At 41.7% G+C, this 23,664-nt stretch overlaps 1 protein-coding gene across 2 annotated transcripts in view; it reads right to left on the bottom strand.

Annotated features, from left to right (window-relative positions):
* Positions 1 to 4,808: 4,808 nt before the first annotated feature.
* LOC127049034 (phosphatidylinositol 3,4,5-trisphosphate 3-phosphatase TPTE2-like) overlaps positions 4,809 to 23,664 on the bottom strand; it is a 49,865-nt gene continuing 31,009 nt past the window's right edge. For both annotated transcript variants that reach the window (XM_050949273.1, XM_050949282.1), the window contains 13 exons: positions 22,773 to 22,872; positions 19,515 to 19,578; positions 18,495 to 18,559; positions 17,780 to 17,840; positions 16,597 to 16,678; positions 16,416 to 16,504; positions 14,640 to 14,701; positions 13,168 to 13,248; positions 9,563 to 9,668; positions 8,629 to 8,726; positions 8,057 to 8,152; positions 7,341 to 7,411; positions 4,809 to 5,057 (listed from right to left, as the gene is read on the bottom strand). In XM_050949273.1, coding sequence (XP_050805230.1) covers positions 4,955 to 5,057; positions 7,341 to 7,411; positions 8,057 to 8,152; positions 8,629 to 8,726; positions 9,563 to 9,668; positions 13,168 to 13,248; positions 14,640 to 14,701; positions 16,416 to 16,504; positions 16,597 to 16,678; positions 17,780 to 17,840; positions 18,495 to 18,559; positions 19,515 to 19,578; positions 22,773 to 22,872 — 1,078 coding nt within the window. In that variant the 3' untranslated portion in view covers positions 4,809 to 4,954. The remainder of the gene's footprint in view (positions 5,058 to 7,340; positions 7,412 to 8,056; positions 8,153 to 8,628; positions 8,727 to 9,562; positions 9,669 to 13,167; positions 13,249 to 14,639; positions 14,702 to 16,415; positions 16,505 to 16,596; positions 16,679 to 17,779; positions 17,841 to 18,494; positions 18,560 to 19,514; positions 19,579 to 22,772; positions 22,873 to 23,664) is intronic.

Genomic DNA, 23,664 nt, shown 5'->3' with positions numbered 1-23,664 from the left:
CTAGAGTGTGGGTAGCTATAGCCCAGGGGTGGGCTAACTACAGCCTGCTGGCCAAATCCAGCCCACAAGCCACTTTAAGCTGGTCTGTGAGCTGTACCACATGGCTTGGCCCTGCTCTGGTCAAGGGGGCCGCCCCACTGTAGCTCCTATGTGCTCCAATGGGAGCTGCAGGGGCTGTGCCTGTGAATGGGCCAGTGTGTGGAGCTGCCTGGCCATGCCTCCTAATAGGAGGCAGAGAAGGGACATGCCACTGCTTCCAGGAGCCATTTGAGGTAAGCACTGCTCAGAGCCTACCCCCCCCGACCTGAGTCTCCCCCGACCTCCTCCTCCTCCTCCAGCCCTGAACTCCCCCCACACACTCTCCAAACCCAATCCCAGCCCAGAGCATCCTCCTTCACCCCAAACCTCTCATCCTGAGAGCCTGCACACCTCCAAACCCCTCAATCCCAACTCAAAGCATCTTCCTACACCCCAAACTCTTCATTCCAAGCCCTACCCCAGAGCCTGCACCCCCTCCCACACCAACCCCAATTTTGTGAGCATTCATGGCCCACCATACAATTTCTATTCCCTGATGTGGCCCTTAGGCTATAACGGGGTGGGCAACCTTTTTAGCCCATCTTGGTGATACTGCTTCTTCTTAGTGGGGGATGTGTTTAGCAGTGCAAGGCATTCCTTCCTCTCAGTTGGTCCTAGTCACAGTTCAGGCAAGTCTTCCCTTTGCACCCTCTCACAGGAAAGAGCACCATGAGAATTAAAAGTGAAGCTTTTTTTTTTTAAAAAACACCATTATGCCCTGCTCTATCAAAAGATAATTCAGGCTATTTGGAGTCACTGTTAATCTCTTGTATAGTACATGTAGGAATAATGGCAAACCATAAAAATGGTATACAGGTTACAAGATTTGACATCTTTTACATCTTAATTTGAAAAAAATAGTAACTAGTGCAAGTCAAGTGCTGAAAGCTGGGTTGGTAGAGCCTAGGTTAGTTGTATAGCAGATGGAAGAGTGAAAATAAGACTTAATTCAGTGTCAGTACGGGCTTATGGCTTGTAGTTTTGCTTTTTTTAAAAGTAGTGCTTCTGTATTAGACCAACTGAAAACATGCTTTGAAATAGCTTAGGGTCAACTTCAGGAAGTTAACTGTAGTAAAAGTTTTTGAAAATCCTGATTCTGCTATAGCCTGGGCTTGATTTACATCAAGTATTGCAAATACAGCTGAAGCAAGGTTTTAAAAACTTACTACAATCAAGTTACTGAAGTTGACTAAGCTATTTCAAAGCATGTTTTCAGTTGGCTTAATACAAAATCAAAGTGTGAACTACTCACTACCAATGACATTTGGCAGTATGAATACTGCAGCAGTTTCAACTGTGTACCTGTATTTATTCATATGTAATTCCTTTGGTCTTCATCTTCCTCAATATTCCCGCAGTAGTGTTGCCAACTATTCCTGAAAATGTTGATTTATTTTACAAATGCTCATACTGGAGACCTGAAGTTACTTATGTAGTCGGTGAAACTAAAATATACTTAGAGCCATGTGTCTAATCCATACAGCTCAAATCAAATTTAGTGACAAATCCTTAGTCTACCTGTGCTGTGGGTTTCTAGTGAATAATTGAGAAAATGTTTTCTAGGATAAATTTAAGTAGAGGCAAAGACTTGTGAATTTTCCTAGCTCTTCTACAATTCAGTTAAGGCAAAAAACCTTAAACTAAGCATGAGCACTGCACAGCAGTTTAATGTGGGTGAACAGGAGAGAATGTACTGGCTGATAAGGACAGTCATACCAAGAAGGTAGTTGTCCCCTTCTTACAAATAGTCCTTGTGCTGCTGGCACTAGGGACAAAGTTTGATCTCCATTGAAAAGTGAATTACAAGTTTGTCAATGGTCAAGCAGAGTTTGAGTTACCATCCATGGATGAACACCACTTACAGTAGGCTTTAAAATATTAAGAGCAGAGATTAGTAAAATATACTGCAGGTAAGGTAAATTTCAGTTACAGCAGTTTCACTTTAAGTGGCCAACAGGTGTTTTAGTTCTATTTAATTGTTTTCAGGAGAAGAACCTATTACAAAAATCAGTTTCTCTTTGCTGGGTAGGAAAGATTCAGAATCAGTTGGCTATTCTGCAGGGTAGTTTAAGCTGTGAGTGAAGCCAGCTTCTGAAGCTTTGGTAAAGTGAATAACTACTCTTTGCTTGTAATAGTGACAGACTGCTACCCTTCCCTCCTCTCCCCCACTACACACACTCCTTTTTCAAAGTATCTCTAACATTAATTGTATAAACATTTTGGGTTTCAGGCATGGATGGGGGGCACTTTAAGTGTGTCTTCCCAGTGGTGGTGATCTTTGACAATAGTTCTTGCTACTTCCATCTTAAGTATTAAAAGCTGCTTTTCAAATTGAAAAAAATATGATCTACTCTTTTGCCCAACAGTAGTTGCCTATCCTAAGTGTTGCTTACCTGGACTCTAGCCAAGCCAGAGTAAATTGTCAAAACATTTAAATAGCCAGTATCCTAAGCTTCCTGTAGCACCCATCACTGCAGCCTGATTTGAGAGCTCATCTAATCCTCAACTTTGAGATTTAACTAGACACAGCATCACTGAGCACTGGGTGCATCCGACTGCCAGGTCAGGTTTGTTCACTTTGCAAGTAAAGGTGGTTTATTGCAACTGCCAGCATTGGTAGTCAGATTGGAAGTCAGGTAGGTTTGTCTCTTGCAGGCTAGCTTTTCCACTTGCCCCTGAGACACTTCAGTGTATTTGTCCAGGCAGAAGGGCTGTGCCCTTCAAATTAAGTGATTGGATCTCTATATGGGTTCTGCAGTGTTACAGGAGTCTGAAAAACACCACTACCATTCACAATGACATGTGAAACTGATTTATTCTAGTCACTGTTTAAAGTAGAACTGCCCTGCAAGACAAACAGACCTACATCCTTAGTACAGATCTGCCACCAACCCACCACCTAGTACATTATGATTTTAACTTCATGACATACTAAGGCCTATGAGGTTTTATAGTTGTTGGTGTTTAGAGACCTTCTGAAAGTGTTTCCCTTTCTCAAAAAAACCTGTCACAATTTAACATGTGGAAGCTACAGCTACCTCATTTCCCACAAAATCCAACTAGTGCCTAAATGTGACTTGAGTTATAAATGTGAATAAAGTGTTTTGAAGTTAATTGCAGTGTGGTGAGTTATTGTTCAAGTGTACAGGAAAGTATTGGAGAACACCAATGATTCTTTTTACTCCTACATGTAGCTAGGACCAATCATTCTGGCTGGCACTATGCCTAGAACAGAGTTTAGCATAGGCTGTAATCACAAAATCAGAATAGATGAGAATCCATTTCCCTGGCTAGTAAATGTCAGACTACCAAGAATCTAAACCACATTAGTTCTAGAGTTTGTTATGAAAGCAGATTTATCCCCTAAATAGCTGTAATGTCCAGTGTTTGTGCACTAAGTATCCCAGTGAAGGCCCCTGCCTTGAACTTGTAGGCCTTCCATAAACCTTGTCTTTCCAACACTTACCAAATGTTTCATCTTCTCCTCCCCTGGGCACTTCAGTGGTTAGGTTGAGAGAAGTGGCCCTTGTTTAGTCTAATTAGCTAGATTTCACACCTCTCCTTCCAAAAGCTCTGCAGCTGGAGTCACATTATCAAAGACTGCTGCCATGCAAAAAGATCAGCAATACCTTTAAGTCTTAACTTCCATTCATGTATTATAAATGGCACATGGTTAAAAAATGCATCACCTACAAGGCCCATATTGCTGTGGCACAACTGAGATACAATAAGCATTGTGAAAACCAGTATTCAGCCTGAAGGCTTATTACCTCAGAGAACATAAAGCTGACACTCAAATGAAGTGAGAACTGATGCAGTAATCTTTGTAGAGGCACACAAGCAGCTCTTGAGCAGGGGAATGAGACTTCATTTAATTAGCTAAAAATGAAAGCAGGGAGTGTCAAACTTGAAAAGGATGGAAACTTTTTGAACCTTTCAAACCCCAAAACCCAAACATCAGAAACAGGTAAGTTACTGTCCAAGAGAGTTTGGACATCCCACCATGTCAGAGGGGAAGTGAGAAGTGTTTAAAAGAGCTTGGTCTCAATAGTTACATTTAACTAGCACAGCCAGAGTTGATTTATTCCTTGTCATATCTAACTTGTCTTTGGCCTGCCAGCTCCAGGGCCTGTGCCAGAAAGACCACCACTCTCTGGGGATTGACTTGGCTTGAGACACTTCAGATTTCATTTTTCCTATCAGCACACATTGCAGTAATTGCTAGCTCATTATTTGGTGGGAAAGAATGAATGTATTTGAGATCCAGTGTCCCCCACTCCGCCTTCAGTTGTGAGGGCCCTTTTGTTCATTTTGTCATGTGTTCTAGTTAAAACCCTAGAGAGATCAGTTCAACAGCTTTGGGTTTTCCTTTATTACAAAGGCTGTTTTCCAGCCAGCTGTAGGGGATAACATTCATGTTTTTGCAGGGTTCCTTAGCTATCAGGATAACACTGAGGGGTGAGGGTGGGTGGGTGTGTGTAAGTAAAAGGCTGGATGATGTTTGTAAAGAAGTAGGCATGCATAGGGTAGTGTATAGTTTGAACTCTGGCTTTTGTTTAACTCAAATGTTGATACTGTAAAAAAGATTGCAAATGTAGAATGTGCTCAGATCAAGAAATTAGTTTTGGTATTATGCATAGTACAAATGTGTTTAACACATTAAATTCTTCAGATAATGCCACACTAAGAAACTATACATGACAGTGCATACAAGAGGTATTTTTCCTTGTTTCAACTTTTAATTGATATACTGTATCTCCATACAAATACACCAAGAATTACATGACAGACTCTCAGAAGATGCCACCATATTGGTGAAGACCAAACATGATTCTTTGAGAGAACACTTTTTAAACAAAAGCTGACATGGTTCTCATCATGGTTCTACAAAGTTCAACTCCACAGCAAATGTCTCCCTGTAGATTTTCCACATCTTGGATTTATGAGGGTTATCCAACTCACTTCTAGGAAGGTAAAGCCTGGAAAATAGAATTGTCATCTGTTTAGTTATTCTACAAACATGCTGCCCTCTTATGTATGGTATGAAAGCAGGCTTGAAAAGGAAGTGAAACATGAGCGCTAAGAATGTGTTCCATGTTTTGAATATTTTTGGTTTACTTCCAACCAACTGAAGAGTTGGCTAACCATTTTGACAACCATGATGAGCTCAAAAACCAAGTTCAGCTATAAAGTGAACTATAGTCACCTTGTTTAAATAGAAATTTTTATATCTGCTTTATGGCTAGTGCTTCATGGGGATAAAGTGGTACCAATTTTAAGTTCAGAGCCAAAAATTTTGCTGCAGTACTTTGCTTTTTAGTGATCACCAAAAAGCAATGAATACAATAAAATTTAACTCCCAACATCAGCTGCAGATACATGATTTATCCCAAATTTGGAAGAGCTCTGTGGGACAGTGACTTTAGGATATTTGAGGATTTGAATCTCATTTAAAAGAGCACAAGTCTCTTACCTCACCCATGCAGTGTTAAATCCAAACTAAGTCTTCAGCTCTGTTTCTGCAGCCATGATGTTTAGCTTTTGATTTAAATCAAGCCATGAAAGGGATTTAAAAATCCTTTTATCATAAGGATGTGTGATCCTGGTTATCAACTCTTTTCATAGCTGATAATCCCTCAAGGACAGAGGCTTCCTTCCCACTGTTGTGTTTCACTAAACACTTTACTGAAGAGTGCCAAACAAGCATTTGTTTAGCTGGACAGCTGACATTACACTGCAAGTGCAATCTACTGCCAGAAATCCCTGATTAGTGACAGCATTAAGATTTAAATCATACACAGGCATTTTCACACTACTGTACTAGAAGGAAAGAGTGTGCCTTCCCCAGCCAAGAGAAAGGTCTTCTGGTAGGTGTCTAAATCATCAAGTACTTCAGGTAGCTCAAGACACAACTGGAGGAGCATACCAACTCCTCAGTGGGTTTTATGGCATCTTCAATGTACAGACAATACAAAGCACAGATTTAGGGCCACTGTCCATGAAATATTTACGTTGTCTTTTCTTACCATTACACATTTCAGCTCACTTCACTCTTGGCAAAAGAGGAGGAAAAAAGGGAGCACCATTATTAAATACTTCAAAATCTGTTAACAGTAATGTATTGCCTATTGAGGGTACTGCCTAGTGCAGCTATTATTCTGAGCATATCTGTCATGTTTAAGAATCACTAGTGCATATGTGGCCCAGATGCAAGTGCTGATGGTCATCAGCTTCCGCATGCAGGGAATGGTGCCAAGACAGTCTTCTCCAAAGCCTTCACTCCCAAGTTTGCAAATGTGGTGGCAAATTGTAAGTTGACCTTATGCCTCTGATTGTGCTCGCTAGAGACCCTGCCTAAGTTTGGAGCCTTAGCATGCTCTTGGCAAATGTTCTATATACTGATGCTATACAAGTATGAAGACAAGGTTCCCACTCTATCACATGAGATGATTAAGCAAAGCACCAACAAAATGAGTTACAATTTAAGTTTTATTTTAGGCAACTAAACATTCAGCTTCAATACTTAGTCATGTGGAATGCTACAAAGATCAGTTTCCTGGATTTGCATGAGACTTAGACTACACTATTTAGGGTAAGGATCTCTTCAGCTCTGTATAATGCATCTTGCATTATGCAAACACATGCAGAGAGTTTGTTCCCAAGTCATGGTTTAAAGCCAAACACTACAAGTTTCCAACTTATCGCATTACTACCTACCAAAGGGTTAAACTCCAAGGCAGCAGTCCCCAGACTTTTGAAGGTCACCCCCCAGCCTTAACCATCTGCAGCCCCTGCCCTCTGGGGCTGGGAGCAGGGCCACAGCTGGGGGAGGGAGGAGGAGAGAAGGGCACATGGCCAAGGGTAAGGGGACTGGGAGCAGGACCAAGGCCAATAGCTGGGCTGCAGTGGGGGCCAATAGTTGGGCCCATGACCAGGTGTGGTTCCACTCTTGCCTCGCCCCTGGACTGGGGACATAGCCACAGCTGAGATTTGGGGACAGCACAGAGCTGGGGACAAGACTGGAGGGTGCTCCTTCCTTGCCTTCTGTGGATGCTGGCCCAGGCCCTGATGTGTTCTCCTTCCTCCACACTCCCTAGGAGGCACACCCCAGTTTGGGATCCTCTGCTTGAAGGTTTTGAAGTAGATGTTGCATTTTTCCAGATGTTTAAGATTCTCTTTAAATCTATTAAGATTTGCTCACACACCGAAAGTTTAGTATTATGGACCTGCCACTCTGGTTGTCCTATTGTAATACATCTTACCTGTTATTTTCTATGAAAGAGGTGTTGAACCAGAAGAAAAATGGGCAGTCATCATAGCCTTTCGGAAGATCCTAAAGATAAACACAATTTTGCTTAAGACATTTCTTATATATTTGCCTCTAAAAAAGTTTAGTACAACACAGATTGTTCCTTCGCAGAACAGGCAGGAACTAATAGTTTAAGAATCACACAACTCTGAAAACTTGATGAGGGGCTGCTGCTGCCCACATCAAAACAGTGTCACATGATTGATGTTAGCTGGATTTTTACAGTAGGGTCAATGAAAGAGGATGCAAGTTTGTGTGTCACCTTCATTACACCAAAGAAGAAAGCAACAAAATGAGACAGCCAAAGTTACAACAACAGGAATTGCCTATGTGCCCCTTGGCCTTGAGTAAAAATTAGGAGCTACAGTACCGTCTGAGGTTACTTTGTCTGAAGTTGCTTTATGTGTCACAGCACAAGGTCATGGAGAGAGAAAAGCGAAGCAGTCATGCAAGTGCTGAACATTTGCACTCAAAACATTTGCAAGTACTTGCTATGAAGTGTCTACCTTCATAAGAGGAAATACTTTTTAATCAAAGCTAAACTTGTCCTACACAGTGGGTTTTCACATGGATGCCAATGATGTAGGATACGTATGCATCTATTGGTATTGTACATCTCAAAGTTGGAAGTGTACCAGAAGAATGCAGTCTTTATTCCACAATACTTACACTTCGTGATTCAAATCGGACTTTCACATCACCGCATATAACAGGACAGTTTTCCAAGCCAATTACTGCAAAGTCATTTTCAGCATCAAAAAATAACTGAAGAAAAACAGAACTGTTTGGAATAACTGTTTTCAAACTGAAAATAAAATGCACACAATCTAGTAGTGCTAATTAAGTGTTCCACTACTAAGTTACAGTGGCTCAGATGACAATACCCAATTACTTATTAAAGGTTCTACAGTGAAAAATAAGGAAAATTATTGACTGTTGCCAAGGTACTCAGTTTTACTAACTGATCTAGAGTTTGACCTTTAGATTCCTGGGAAATCCACATTCCTTTTGTCCTGTGAAAAACTTGAGCTTCAAGTCACATGAAGATGTGCAGGAAATAAGACTGAAGTGTTCTATTCCTTGTATTGATAAATTCCCTTATCAGAAAGGGAGAAATTTCTTACATCCAATATTTTCCCACAAAAACCAACAGATGTAACAATTTAGTAAAATGTGCTCAAGTTCAGTATTGTGAAGACATTTTAGACAGACACCTCTGTTAGAGCCATTAGAGTTCTTACCCTACAGTTTTCTTGAGTGGCACAAACACAATGGAATACAATTTTCTTTTTCACAATTATCTGTACTTTAAGATCACTTCCATTGCCTTTTCCAACTCCTAGAAGGAATCAAAGCTATATTATACCAGGGTTTTCCTCTTTAAATTATAGAGCTGGAACAAAAAAGCAGTTAAATGGAACAGGATACATCAACCTTATGCACTGTTATGATAATAAATGCACTCTTTAGTGTGCAAGTAGTTTATGTGGAACTTTCAGGAAGACAGTAGAAAAAACGCAACCAAAATAAGTCTTCCTTAGTAGGCATAAGAGAATCATGCTTTGAAAAGTATCTAAAATGAATCTGTTGAAGGATCCCCAACAAACAACTCCTCTAGCCACAGAATAGCCATGGAGCAGCAACAGCAGCAATGTAAGGTGCCCCATGGGTGGGCAGCTGAACTTTAGTCCTTGGCTTCTCTGCAAAGACTGTTCAGATATCAGACTCAGAAGCACGCCTGAAAGCATTTGATCCATGCCAGATATATCAGTCACTTATTGTTGAAGAATTCTAGTCCCTGAATGCATGCACCTCACAGTCCCCCTCCCCATTCTAATGCCAGTTGGAGGGAATAAGCCATCACTGAAAAAAGAGTCAGGCAGAAAGAACCCATTTAAAAGGGGGCACAGTCACAGAAGGTGTTCATTTCGCCTGCAACTAAGTTCCAAAGAACTTGAGTTTACATTTATATAGAATTCATTATGTTTTACCTGGCTTCTAAGGAACAGCAAAGTTTGGTTTTTTTAACCTTATTCTAGTAATTCTGACCCCAGTAAGGTGTCAGTAGTGCACTCAATATATAGCTGTATGAATACAGAGTTGAAACAGTGACTTGGAAACATTCCAAAACTAGAAAAAGACTAAAGTGTCCACATAATTTGTATTCCTTCTTACCATTAATAGAGTAGATTTTGATGTTCTTTATTTTGAGCTGTCTCTCCGGTGGGAGTTTCAAGTTATACTTGTTCTTCAGGATCTCATAATACCCAACATACCTACTCTGCAATGCAAAATAAAGCTGCCTATGTTAAATATGGTCCTCATCACATTTGGTGCTGTCATAAACAGATAAGAAAAGTTAATAGCACAGAAGTACTTTATATCTGACTGTAAAGGGTTAACAAGTTCAGTAAGCCTGGCTGTCACCTGACCAGAGGACAGGATACTTTCAAATCTTGAGGGAGGGAAGTTTGTGTGTGCTGTTAGTTTTGGTTGTTCACTCTGGGGGCTCAGAGGGACCAGATGTGCAACCAAGTTTCTCTCCAATCTCCCTGACACAGGTTCTTATAGATTCAGAATAGTGAGTACTAGATAGATAAAGCGAGTTAGGCTTATGGTTGTTTTCTTTATTTGCAAATGTGTGTTTGGTTGGAAGGAGTTCAAATTGGTATTTTGCTAAAGAGATTTTAATTTGTACTTGTATACTTAGGCTGGGAGGGTGTTCCCAGTGTCTATAGCTGAAAGACCCTGTACCTATTCCATCTTAAATTTACAAAGATAAACAAGAAAAGCTTTTAATTAAAGAAGGAAAACGGTAAAAATTAAGAACCTAATTGTTTTTTTATTCTGGTGAGATCCCAGGGGACTGGGTTTGGATTCACTAGGGAATTGGTGGGGAGAAAGGAGGGAAGAGGGAGAGAGAGGCTGATTTCTCTCTGGCAGGATTACTTTCTCTCAGGAAGAAATCGGGAGGGGAACAGAGAAGGAGGGGGGGAGGTGCATTTTCCTCTCTGTTTCAGGATTCAAGGGGTTTGAATCACAGTGATCTTCCAGGGTAACCCAGGGAGGGGAAGTCTGGGAGAGGCAACGATGAAGGAAAGGGTTTACTTTCCTTGTGTCAAGATCCAGAGGGACTGGGTCTTGGGGGTCCCCGGGCAAGGTTTTGGGGGGACCAGAGTGTACCAGGCACTGGAATTCCTGGTTGGTGGCAGCGCTACAGGTTCTAAGCTGATAATTGAGCTTAGAGGAATTCATGCTGGTACCCCATCTTTTGGACGCTAAGGTTCAGAGTGAGGAATTGTACCATGACAGGTGCATATAGACTGTTGCTTTCAGTGACCAATAGTTTGCCACTTCTCACTTGAGCTACCGGACAGAAATTTACACAATTTTAATCCCATTTTTGCCATAGTTTTGCTCTGCGTGGCCTTGGGGAAGTAACAGTCTGTGTCACTTTCCCCGCTACTCCCATCCATAAAATGGGATTAACACTTGTCCAACAGAAGCCTTGTTAAGGAAGTGTTGAGTAGTTGGTGAGCAGTCTTCTGATTGAGAAGAGGGCACTTTCTGAGATCTGAGTTTGAAACAGCAGCTTACTGTCTTGCCCTTCTAGAAGGCCCTTATCAATTTCACCTCACTTTTTGCCTGACTCAAAGCAAATGAAGTTGACAAAGTCCTTCCTTCTAGGTGGGAAGCTGGAAGGCAAAAAACTTCCATTTCCTTTCTTCCAAAATGGTATTTTTCCTTGAAATCTCTTCCTACTTTTTTTTTTTAAAGTGCTGTTTTGACTTTGTTCTGTTCAGCAAAAAATAAAATTCAAGAACAATTTTTGCAGAATGTTGTTTTCCAGCTAGCTCTAGTTCTGAGCATCATTTGTTCAACACATGGTTAACATTAAGTGCTAGGTATTGAACTTTTATTTAAGTCTCTCTCTGCCTCTTCTCTCCCCCTCAACCCGCTGCCAAGCACATATGTTGGAACTACAGAAGGGAAGTTTCCCCAAAGGGGAGGGTCAACTAGTAGAGGGAAATAATTAAATTCCTAAAAAGCACATTATTCAGACATATGGCATAGAAGTTTGAAAGTTCTCAACTGAACTGCATTCTTGTTTCCTTCTGTGGGCCACCTCTTCTTCTTGTTTCCTTCTGTGAGCTGCCTCTTCTTCTTGTTGTTTTCTTTTGTGGGCTGCCTCTTCCTTGGCTAGTTCTGCATTAATTAGTTCTATCCGTTTCTTATGTTCATTTTCTTTGTCTATGGCTTGTTGCCATGCTCGCTCCTGCCTTAGGCTTTCCTTGGAACTCATGTTTTTTGCTTTCTTGTGCTGAGGCGCCCTCTGGTGTTTATTGTTTGAGCTGCAGCTTCTCTGTTGCCTCCTGGGGTCTGCCTAGCAACAATTCCTTTTTCCCTTTCTTCCTCTAGCTAATCTTTTAAATGTAAAGTAAACCAGAAAAACCATTTTATTTGCATGTGTATTGCTGGATACTTGTCACACAATAGCACTCCCATTGTGAGACAAAAGACCTGTAATAGTCCCTTAATGGTTCCTTGCTTAATATGCAAGCCAAAACTGCAAGAGAGCAGAGAAAAAAAAAGTTTCTCTCTGGTTCTTTTTAAAACCAAACCATTCCTCTCTGCTTAAAAGCCCCTAGCAGAGAAAAGAAAAATATAATATTCCTACTGGCTTCTGGATTCTATCTATCTTTCTCACCGCTGCCACCATGTCATAACCTATTCCCAGATTTGGACCTTAGCGTCCAAAATATGGGGGTTAGCATGAAAACCTCCAAGCTTAGTTACCAGTTTGGACCTGGTAAAGCTGCCACCACCCAAAAAATTAGAGTGTTTTGGGGCACTCTGGTCCCCCCAAAACCCTTCCCTGGGGACCCCAAGACCCAAATTCCTTGAGTCTCACAACAAAGGGGAATAAACCATTTCCCTTCCCTTCTCCCTTCCAGGTGTTCCCTCCCTGGGTTCCTGGAGAGATATACAGAAGCAAGCTCCGTGAATCTAAACAGAGAGATTCCACTCTCCCTATTTCCAGTCCTGGAAACACAAGTACTTCCCTCATCACCCAGAGGGTATGCAAAGTCAGGCTAGTAAATCTAACACACAGATTTCCCCCTGACTTCTTCCTCCCACCAATTCCCTGGTGAGCAGACTCAATTCCCTGGAGTTCCCCACTAAAGAAAACTCCAACAGGTCTTAAAAAGAAAGCTTTATGTAAAAAGAAAGAAAAATACATAAAAATGGTCTCTCTGTATTAAGGTGACAAATACAGGGACAATTGCTTAAAAGAAATATGAACAAACAGCCTTATCCACAAAGAATACAATTTAACACATGCCAGCAACTACACACATGTAAATACAAAAAAACCAAACCTATGGTCTATCTTTGTACTTACAACTTGGAAACAGAAGATTAGAAAAGCAGGAGGCAGAAAAATCCTCTCATAGCCGAGAGAGTACAGGCAGAAGACAAAGAACAAAGGACTCCCACACAAACTTCCCTCCACCCAGATTTGAAAAAAAGTCTTGTTTCCTGATTGGTCCTTTGGTCAGGTGTTTCAGATTACTCCTTTTCAGGTAAAAGAACATTAACCCTTAGCTATCTGTTTATGACAATGGCATAGAAGTTTGAAAGTTCTCAACTGAACTGCAGAAAATACTTGAATTCTGGTTCTTCCATCCATTACATTTAAACAATTACAGTGGATTTGTGCATGCTTTTTTGGTCTAACTCACCCTCCACAATCATCTCACCTTTGTTTAGGCTCTTACCTGGGATGGTGTTTCAACTCCTTGAAATTTGGAACTTGTACTTTTATCAGTTCTCCTCTCTCCAAAATAGTCCAAGCTCTCCTACATACAAAGTCAGTTTCAAATGAAGCAACAGGACAAATTTTTCAGCTGGCTCACAGTGAAGGTTGTGCTATTATATAATTATAATGGGAAACTAAAACCAAAAAGTATCCGATGTGAACAGCGGTAAGAGGTTTGAAAGAGTTCAAGCCAATGCTGGAGAGCAGCTGCTTTGGAAGCTAGAGTGAGTCAGTACAGTACTAGAAACACAAGGACTAGTCAATCCCTATTGTGATAGAGAATGCTTCAAGATGGACAAGAATTTGCTAGTCAGAAAAATGACAGTATTTAAGTGGTTTTACTAAAGCACCCATCAGAAGTTTAGAAAACCTAGACCTTGTTAGAAACTCCTTTTTACTCCCAATCTGTCTCCATCACCCTCAAATAAAAACCCTGCACTCCAGAAAAATACCACAGATGTGATTCCAGGGACCAAGATCATTCAGCACACAATTTTGGGAAGAAAAAAATAACACCCCACAATTTGCAAGTATCAGGGGGGAGCTGTGTTAGTCTGTATCCACAAAAACAAGGAGTCCCGTGGCACCTTAAAGACTAACATTTATTTGGGCATAAGCTTTTATGGGTAAAACCCACCATTTCTACCCACGAAAGCTTATGCCCAAATAAATGTGCTAGTCTTTAAGGGGCCACTGGACCCCACAATTTGGGGACATTCAAGCTAATATTGGAGCAAAGTCTGTAAAACTACCAAGTAGAAGAGGAGCTTAACCCAGTACATAAATTGAGGATTCTCATACAGATGCAGGCGATTCATACATATAGCATTTTTGCTATCCAAGCAGTAGGGCTATAAATCCAGCTACGTTGCATTACAGCAGCAGATGACCTGCTTTTAATTATGAGAATTGCCACTCTTAGGAGGTACAGTTCATCTTCAAGAATGGCAAGCTCAAAAGGGAGGTGTGCTTCCACCCTCCACACAAGTGCATGATAATAGGGATACGTGGGTCATTTTAAGATTTGATACTAAACTGAGGAGGTCCTGCTTTAGAGTAAGATAAGCAGCTTAAATTCCTAGTTATTGTTTTAAAGTGAGAGGGTTTTTAAGTCATTTTTTTGACAGCTTAATCAAATGCTTCCATGGCTGGTGGTATCTCAGCATAATCTGGTCAGTCTCTTCCCATTCTTCCTGGCTGCCATTTTCCATCCCATCAAATTATGAACATTTAACTGTATGAACCACCACCACATTTGGCAAAGCCTTTTAAAAGTGGCTTATGCTCTCCATGGAGAATGAGAGATGTGTTTTGTAAAGGGCCTCTCCCTAGTCAATACACATTGTCTACTCGGAGGAGGTCTCATCTTTCTGGGGTCCAACAAGTTTTTAAGTGAATCTCAAATGGCTAATATTGATTTTTTTCTCATACCTTTGCACTCTCAAACTGGTCACTGTCAATGAGCCAAGTACAAACCATTGTTCCAGTCCTGCCTATTAGAAAGGCAAAACAAAAAACATACAGGTATATCACAGTATTTTGAGACATTATACATGAGTCAACATGCAAGATGAAAATTTAAACTCTAAACAGAGGCCACATACATACAGAGTAGAAACTAAAGTACAATCTTAGACAGGATTCAACAACACTTATTTTAATTTAGATGTGCTTTCACAAACCTGTAGAAACTGCTTTGTATTTTCCTAGTTCCTCTAATGATTCCTTTGAGATTGTCCCCCAATAATTCCTCTCTGCAGCTTTACCACAAACTACAGCAAGATGGTCAGTACTTTTCAGACCCGTGTTTAAATCTGAGATGGTGCCAAAAATACCTCAAAACCCCAGGATTACACAGTCATTCTATTGTGTTACTGAAGGTTACTTCTGCACATGGATTTCCTGACAAAGGGAGAACCGCCACATGAAGCAGGCACACATCAAAACATTGAAGCCAACATTTTCAAAAGCAGATGTCAGATTTTCAGAGTGCCAAGCACCCAGGAGCTCACTGATTTCAATGAAAGCTGTTAGGTGCTCAGTTATTTTTGACAAGTTTGGGCAACTAAGAGGTTAAAATTAGGCACATGCTTTTGAACAATTTTAGCCTAAAGTTGTACGAGAGAAATTCAAGTGCAGGATGCCAATAGACAGAGACTTTCAGTATGCAAACTTATTAAAACAGTTGATGTAGGAAGCAAGTGGTTAGCAGCAGACTGGGGACTGATACAGAGGGAAAATCAGAGTTCTATACCTAGTGACTCTAAACTGCAGCAAGCCTCTCTGCTTCACTCATCCCTTCTGAAAGAAGTTTGTGATCATAAGGCTCACAACACAAAGTTTTCCAAAAAAAGTGACTTAAGCAATTAGGGCACTTTTGAAAACAGGATTTGCATGCTGCCACATCTCCTGGCTTGAAGTGGATTCCGTTATATCCAGCATTTACAGTTTGGTTTAATGGCTCTCAGCATCCCCACTATACAAATTATTCCAGCACTCCTGACTGGTAGTAAAGGCATATTTAGGCCTCACAGAAGCCTGCTTTGGATTTTAAGAGCCTGGCCTGAAACAGTTCTGCTTATGCTGCTAAATGTTATGTTTAGCAAACTGCAGAATCATTTGTGAGAAGAAAAGAAAGTAACCAGAAAGCTGGCGGGGGGGGGGGAGGGGGAAATCTAGTGTGAACCAACAAAACCTGTATTGATGAGGGAGGAGTGGTAACATGGAAATGAGAAACTAACACATAGGATAACATAACAAGAGTTATAAGTAAGTTTATGTTACAAAGGCAGGTTGAAGCTGTATTGTCCAGCACTAGAAGTGACTGATGAGAGATTGATTACTTACAAGTGGGAAGCTCATTAGGACAATCACTTGAGTGTTTTGCTTTAATATATTTGTTAGAGGCATCCATTGAGTAAGTGAATCTCAATCCAACATTAAGTACTTTTGAAAACTTCATCCATTGTAAAAGGTTTTAACCACCTCTGATGAAAGGTATATGAAGTGCAAAGTAGTTATTAACATGCCTGTTATTTGACTGGATAGAGATCTGAACTATCCCACGATCAAATTACACTTGCATCAGATTCTGAAATTTTGGCAGGTAAGACATGAATGCATTTTAAAAGTTTAAGTGTCACAGCATTTTAACTATGATAATCCTATATTTTCCAATCCCTTCTTTGGTACATTACTTGTTCTTACCTTTGCCTCCTTTACAGTGAATTGCTATGATATTCTTTTCATCCTTTTTCATCCACTCACGCACATTGGCAGTAAATTTCAGCATGTCCCTAGATAAAAGCATATTAATTACAGCGTGGTCAGAGCTTGTTTTATTCTTAGTATTGTTGTTTGGCTGCAGAACCCCTAGCATATGACTTACTCTAGGCTGGGAACATTGTGGTCATCAATAAAGACTCTCTCCACCCTGTAATGGAAGTACACAGGATCATAACCTTTTTCACCTACAAAAAAACCCAAACGTTTCAGATTAACACTAGTTCAGAGTTTGGTAAATAAAAAAATTGTGCCAATAGAGGTAATTGAAGTCATGATATTTTCTCTGCCTATGTTTTGAAGATGATGTAATCGCAGCTCAGACTATGTGCTCAAGTCTGACAGTGCTACTAAATGAACAGATTCACAATTCAATTTAAGCAGATCTGGATCCAGGGCCACAGAGGATTCAGGGGGCCTGGGACAAAGCAATTTTGGGGGCCCCTTCCATAAAAAAGTTGCAATACTATAGAATACTATATTCTCATGGGACCCCCTGCGGGGTCTGGGGCAAATTGCCCCACTGGGCCACCCTGTCTGGATCAGGCCACCTTTGAAGGCCAGCTTCCTATTTTGTGTCTGCAATTTTGCACCCTCAGTTCATTGTGGGCCCAAAGGATACCCACCAACTGCCATCAGTTGCAACAGTGATTTGTGGAGGTAATAAGTGGGAGGCCAGTTTTCAAAGTCATGACCCTTTGAGCTTGATCTTCTCTATTTTTAAACTGGTTGACTCAATCAATGTTGGTTCTCATGATCTGACTGTCCATAACCCCCCTCTGGCCAAGTGGCTAGCCAATAAGGTTGAGGGTTATTTCCATGAGGGTTTTTTTTAAAATGCAATCCTGTTTATTATGCATTCTTTGCAAAAGTCCTGTTTCCCTGAATACAGGAGGAACAGACAATGGAAGGCAGTTGCCTCTCTCAATTCCAAGCCTGCCATTCTAGCCAGCACTCTGCTCAAAATGCTCACAGCCACCCAACCTGTTTTTTGTTACTGTCTCCTAGTTTCATGCTTTTTGGCTGCTTCTGACTCAGTGCTGTAAACTGAGACAAGCCCTCAGATACATAGCACCAGCAGTTAGTCACCAGCTGCCACTTTCATTGGCAGTCCCTAATGGGATGGTTTTCCATTGCTTTGGCTATCCCTAAATGAAGGGGCATTTAATTGTTCCCTCATTTAGCCTGAATGAAAGACAGCTATTCAGCCAGTCAGCTTCGATGATATCTGTGATGCACTTTGTGAGAAACACCCAAACTCCAGCATAACAATAGCTACACATACTTACTGCAAAGATTATAGATTGTATAGTGGTCTTTATGTTTTGTATCCAAGAATCTTGCAACTTCCTTAAGGAAATAAGACATAAGAAATAACCATTTATTAACTCCTAACATCTGCTCTATTAGTCTTCATTTTCACTGCCACTTAAACATTATACTGCCCTTACTGGAGAAGCTGGCTATATTCACAATAGACCATAAGAAAAGAAGAAATGAGTAGTTCAGGTTCTCATCTAGATACTAAGCCAGTCTACCACCAGTTTTTATACAGTTATAGTTCCTAAAATGATTTAATAAAGTTTAAGTGATCATTTAGTCATTCTGTATTTGACAAAGAAAACGGCCTCTTTTATAAATCATCATCATTTAACACAGCCTGTGCAGCAAAAAAGTGACCTTCCCAGGAAGGCTTTAAATGGATAATGAAAGTGAGGGTAATCTCAGGACATTTATGGAGCAAATCATGCAGCTAGAGGACAACCCCTAGGACAGGATGGACAGACTGCACCCTTGATTTTTATGCTCATGTGATCTAGATGTAAGCCCACTAAGTACTAGCCTCAGACCTCAAGTTGGTTTCCTGGAGGCCATCAGAGGCTAGTTTAGTCACTCTCAATCTGATCCATATTCAACCTAGCAAAAAGGGATTGAAAGTGGAACACAAATTCAGTGCTGTTAAGTTTTGAAGTCACATGCATGAGGGATTTTAGGAGATTTTACCTTTATAGGATTCCTATAGAAAGACTGCTTCCCAGAGGATGGAAATGACATTGCAATAATACGATCTATGGAGGAAACGTTTATATGTTAATCCACAAGAATTGGAAATAATCAGCGGAGGATGAATCTGAAAGTAGTACTATGCACTATTAAAGACAAAAAGCGTAGCTTTGAGAGTGAAAGCACCATTAATTTTATGAACAATTAGTTACAGGCCAACCCACAAACAATAGTCATACTGTGAATCACCAGCAGTAGCCCAGATTTTAAGTTTGAATTTTTAATTACAAAGAAGTACATTTTCTGCCCTTACTTTATGATATTTATCAAACAAACAAACAGCCCTGCAATAATAAATATTCCACCTAGAGGAAATACTAGTTCTCAATCAGCATTCTCTACACAGCAAGACCTGCTTAAGACAGATTAGTTTTGTACCTTTTCCCCCAGAAAGCTGGTACTTACAGGATGTCTTCAAATTAGTTATTTAATTTTGTTTTCTGGCAGTTCAAAAAAATTTTTAAGTTTTGGTTCAAATCAACCAAGTGAGGACATTTCAGCAAAATCAAAGAAATTGGAAAGAACTGTTTGGGCTGGAACAAGATGGTTTGGGCATTTTTAAAACAAAAAAGTATCAGATTAAGGGATAGATTCACACAAACTAAGTGGGGGCAGGATGGTGATTCTGGCTTGTGGTCAGGGCACTCTCCTAGGATGTGGGTGACCCAGGTTCGAGTCCTTGCTCCACAGCAGGTCTCCCACATCCCAGGAGAGCACCCTAGTTATATAAGAGGTGTAAGGGGGGGCACCACAACCACCTCTTCAGTTTTTGTAAAAACAGCACCCAAACCCCTTGTGCATCTAGCCCTAAGAACTGAAGTTTCCATTTTCTTCCCTTCAACCAAAACAAACTTATGAACAGCGTTGCCCCAAATATGCTTTGGGTGAAGAGCCTCAGCTGAAAAATTTCAGGAAGCTCTAACTTTGGAGTAACCAAGAGTTCTCTAAAATTGTACAAACCAGTAACATAAGTAAGGTCCAGGTCAAAGCCATCTTTTGTATAGCGCCTTTTGTTTTCTGAGACCTGTCAGTCAAAAAGACAAACAAATGAGTTAGAAAGGAGAGTCAAGGGAACCATAAAGATTAGTGAGTGTCTAGAAGGGCGAGTACTGAAGTAGTCCAGATGGTTACCGTTTCTCCTTGTAACTAAGTGAGTGGCAGAGCCTCAATCTTCCCCTCTCCACTTCAGGTGGAAGTTTACATAGTTAGGCTATATACACAATGTATAGCAAGGGTTCTCAAACTGGGGGTTGGAACCCCTCAGGGGGTCATGAGATTATTACATGGTGGCGTCACAGGCTGCCAGCCTCCACCCCAAACCCTGCTTTGCCTCCAGCATTTATAATGGTGTATATATAAAGGGGGAGGGGGTTGCACTCAGAAGCTTGCTGAGTGAAAGGGGTCACTAGTACAGTAGTTTGGGAAACACTGCGGTAGAGCTTATGCTGGCTGTCAACATAACTCCCTAGTGTAGAGGCAGCATACATCAACAGGAGTTTCTGCTGGTGTAGGACCACCACCTCTCCAAAGGCCATTAGCTATGCCACCAAAAACATTTCTGTTGGCCTAGTTGTGTCTACACTGGGGATTTTGTCAGTATGTCTATGTCACTAGGGCGTATCCCCACTCCCAGCCCCCGACTAACAGACTACACTAATAAGTATCGAGTGTAGACCAAGCTTAAAACTAGCAAGTGGCTCACACTAGGTAACTCAGCAGCAGCATGAAACTGCCTTTTTGGTCATGTTTTGTACCCAGGAATTATTTCAATACAGTAATCAGTAGCCAGCAATAGCTGTACTGGAACTGACCTTATCAAGGCCTTACTCTAGTTAGAATCTGAATATCAGGCTTGAAAGGGACCTCAGGAGGTCATCTAGTCCAACCCCTTGCTCAAAGCAGGACCTATCCCCAATTTCCGCCCCCCCCCCGATCCCTAAATGGCCTTCAAGGACTGAGCTCACAACCCTGGGTTTAGCAGGCCAATGCTCAAACAACTGAGCTATCCCTAATTAGTGGACAATGTACGACAGGACTTGTCCACATGGATCACAGTTGTAGGCTGCATCATATTGCTGAATTGTTAAAAGTAGCATTTAACCCATGCAGTGATGAGCTGCCAAAACAAAAAACAACCACCACCACCGGTTCCCTCCTCCTCACCTCATGAGGGGGTCATGGCTCCCCCCCATCCCCTGGGACTCCTGCCCCATCCATCCCCCCCCCCATGTTCCTTGATGCCACCTCCCCAGACCCCTGTCCCATTCACCCCCCTTCCCTGTCTCCTGACTGCCCCCTGCTGCCCCATCCAATCCCTCCTCTCATTCCTAATGGCCCCCCAGGACCCCTGCCCCCATTCAATCCCCCTGTTCCCTGCCCTCTGACCACCCTGACCCCTATCCACCCACCCCCAAACTCCCCTGCCCTCTTCCAACACCCCCTCCCTGCTCCCTTACTGTGCTGGAGGCTGCTCCGGCTGGGACCGGGGCACACCGACCAGGACCGAAGCTGGGGCGGGGGCCATAGGTGGGCCACACAGCCGGGGCTGGAGCACATCACTGGAGCCAGGCTGGGACTGAGCAACACCACCTGGCCGGGGCCAGAGCGCGCCGCCGGAGCCAGGCCAGGACTGAGCTGTGCTGCCTGACAGGAGCCAGGGCTGGGGTGCCTGGCCGGAGCTGGGGCGCGCAGCCAGGGCCATAGCTGGGCCACACCACCCAGCTGGGACCGAAGCCGGAGCACACCACTGGAGCTCTCCTCGCTCTCCCCTTCCCCCCCACACACCTGCGCAAAGCTGCCCTTCTCAGCCCTCCCACATATGGGGCGGAGGCAGAGGTGAACTGGGGCTGGAGGCAGGCCAGGGAGCTGCTGGAGTTTTACAGGTTGTTAAATTTAAAAGCCCCTTTGGAACCAGTTGTCTTGCATGTAACAATCGGTTCTGAAAGGGCTTCTTAATTTAAGAACTGGCTCCAGCTCACCACTGCACCCATGATACAATTCTCCACTAGGAGGGGGTGGGTGGGAGAATCAGCTTTTTTGCAGCTTCACTAGTTGCTAAAATCAGGGCTACTCATGTGCAAGTGAGGCCTTCGGGGAGAAACTAGTCCGATCACAAGGGTTACTCTTATCTTATGAAAGGATGCCAGGGAATCCTTTGAACTCCTAGTGGGATGCAATATAGCTCAACTGCATTTTAACATTTTAAGTGAGGTAAGGGACAGATCACACAAACACACACACCCACCCACCCCGGCCTCCTTTAAGGTCCTGCAGTCCCCCCTCCCCCGATTAACAAGTTGATGCCTCAGGGTAAACTCTAGCTATATAAATATCTTGGAAATTTCTCAATTAGTCTACATTTGAGAAGCAGGATGCCAATGGAATATTGATTTTGTTCCCTAAAACCCCAACTTGTGTGCACTTCAAATTGACCCTACATTAATAGTCTGGGGGAGGGGAGAAGAGAAGGAATAGTTTACCAAATACTTTGAATAAAAAGCTATGTCTAAACATGATGAAATGGAGTTTTAATATCAGATGCTACCAGGAAGCTAAAACTTGAAGGCAGTTTCTACTCTGTTTATATCTGCAGAAGATGCATTACAATAAAAGCTTTTGCCTCTGATTTTAGTTGTAGCCATTCATTTCTAGATTCACAGGATACAGCAGATTTTTCTTCTTTCTGAACTGCCATGCAAATTTGCTCAATATAAAATAAAGTCAAGCCAGAAAATGGAGGGACAGAATTGGCTGTTTGCATCAGGTAGTCATGGCATCACAGCAGTGCCACCACACTGCTGCAGTGGGACAATGGTGTTTTAGAAGATGTGACCCTATATTGGGAGTGGAAACACTGCCAGGTGCAGAAATGGTTCTCAACTACCCAACGCCCTAACTCAATACCTGTTCCTAGCAAATCACTAGAACAGATTGCCTTAGTGGAGGAGGCAGAATCCCATTACTAGTCTGCTGGCCTGCAGTTCTGACTGTTTTAGAATGAGAACTGTGCCGTGTTAGGCATGAGGGGAGGGAAATCGGAGTGCAGAATAAACTAAGACAGAAACACATTAAAGGGAGGGAAGCAGAAGGAGATGGGAACAAAGTTAAAATCCTTATTACTACCCTTCACTGATGAAGTCATTTACTGCTTTAAGAATATAAGGAGAGTTTGAAAACTATAATAGCACATTTGGACAAGCTGCTGTGAAGCTAACTTACCATCCTCCTGGTCACCTTTTCTAGTTGTTTCTTTTGTGAGGCCAGGCGAAATATTCTTATCAGAATGATAATTCTCAAAGCTCGAAGGACGATAACCATTCTAGCAAAGAGAGGATGATGTTAGCTTTTGAATGGAATAAATCTGGACAGAAGATGTAAATTATGTTTTGCCAGAAACAGACTGAAATTTTCTTTTGTTCCAAATGAAGATAAAAGCCAACGCTATTTTTGAAAAAAGATTAAAAAATTGTTTTGGGGCAACACATTTTGATTTGATAACTTCAAGGTATTTTGATTTCAACCTTCCTTTCCTTTTAAACAAAAGAATTGGAATTTTCTATTCCAGAAATTGTTAAAACAGGATATTTAAATAGTCAAAATGCTTTTCTGTGCCCCCACCCAGTGAAACTGTCAAAGTACAAAATGTTGCAAAATCATGTTACAACAAAACTGCATTTTTCTGATGGCAAACTGTTTAACTGCAAGTTTTCTGACTGGCCTTACAATGAAGCCAGCCAGGAATTCACCTATGGAGAAAGTTTTCATTGCTTCACTGCTGGTATAGTGATGCCAGCAAGTATAGTCTCACCCTATCTATCCCCATAGCAATAGTAAGATCCACAATATTAGGCAAGCCACAACATTCCAGATCTCCCTGTTTCCCAGTTTGTATACCAGGGTGTACAAGGTCACAGTACTCATTTGAGTATGTTAATGGCTCTTGGTATTGAAAAGACAAAACACCAAATGTGCACCTCTGGCTCCTTACTCCATATATGTGTAATGTTTTATGCAAAAAGTTTAGGAAAGTGGAGCAGTTCTAGAATCCCAAATGTACTCACTCATCCATTTGAGGGAAAGAGGATAATGGACATTCTCAGAAGGAAGTCAT

The sequence above is a fragment of the Gopherus flavomarginatus genome, chromosome 1, assembly GCF_025201925.1.
Source record: "Gopherus flavomarginatus isolate rGopFla2 chromosome 1, rGopFla2.mat.asm, whole genome shotgun sequence".
NCBI lineage: Eukaryota > Metazoa > Chordata > Testudines > Testudinidae > Gopherus > Gopherus flavomarginatus.
This window is presented reverse-complemented; position numbering and strand designations above follow the sequence as displayed.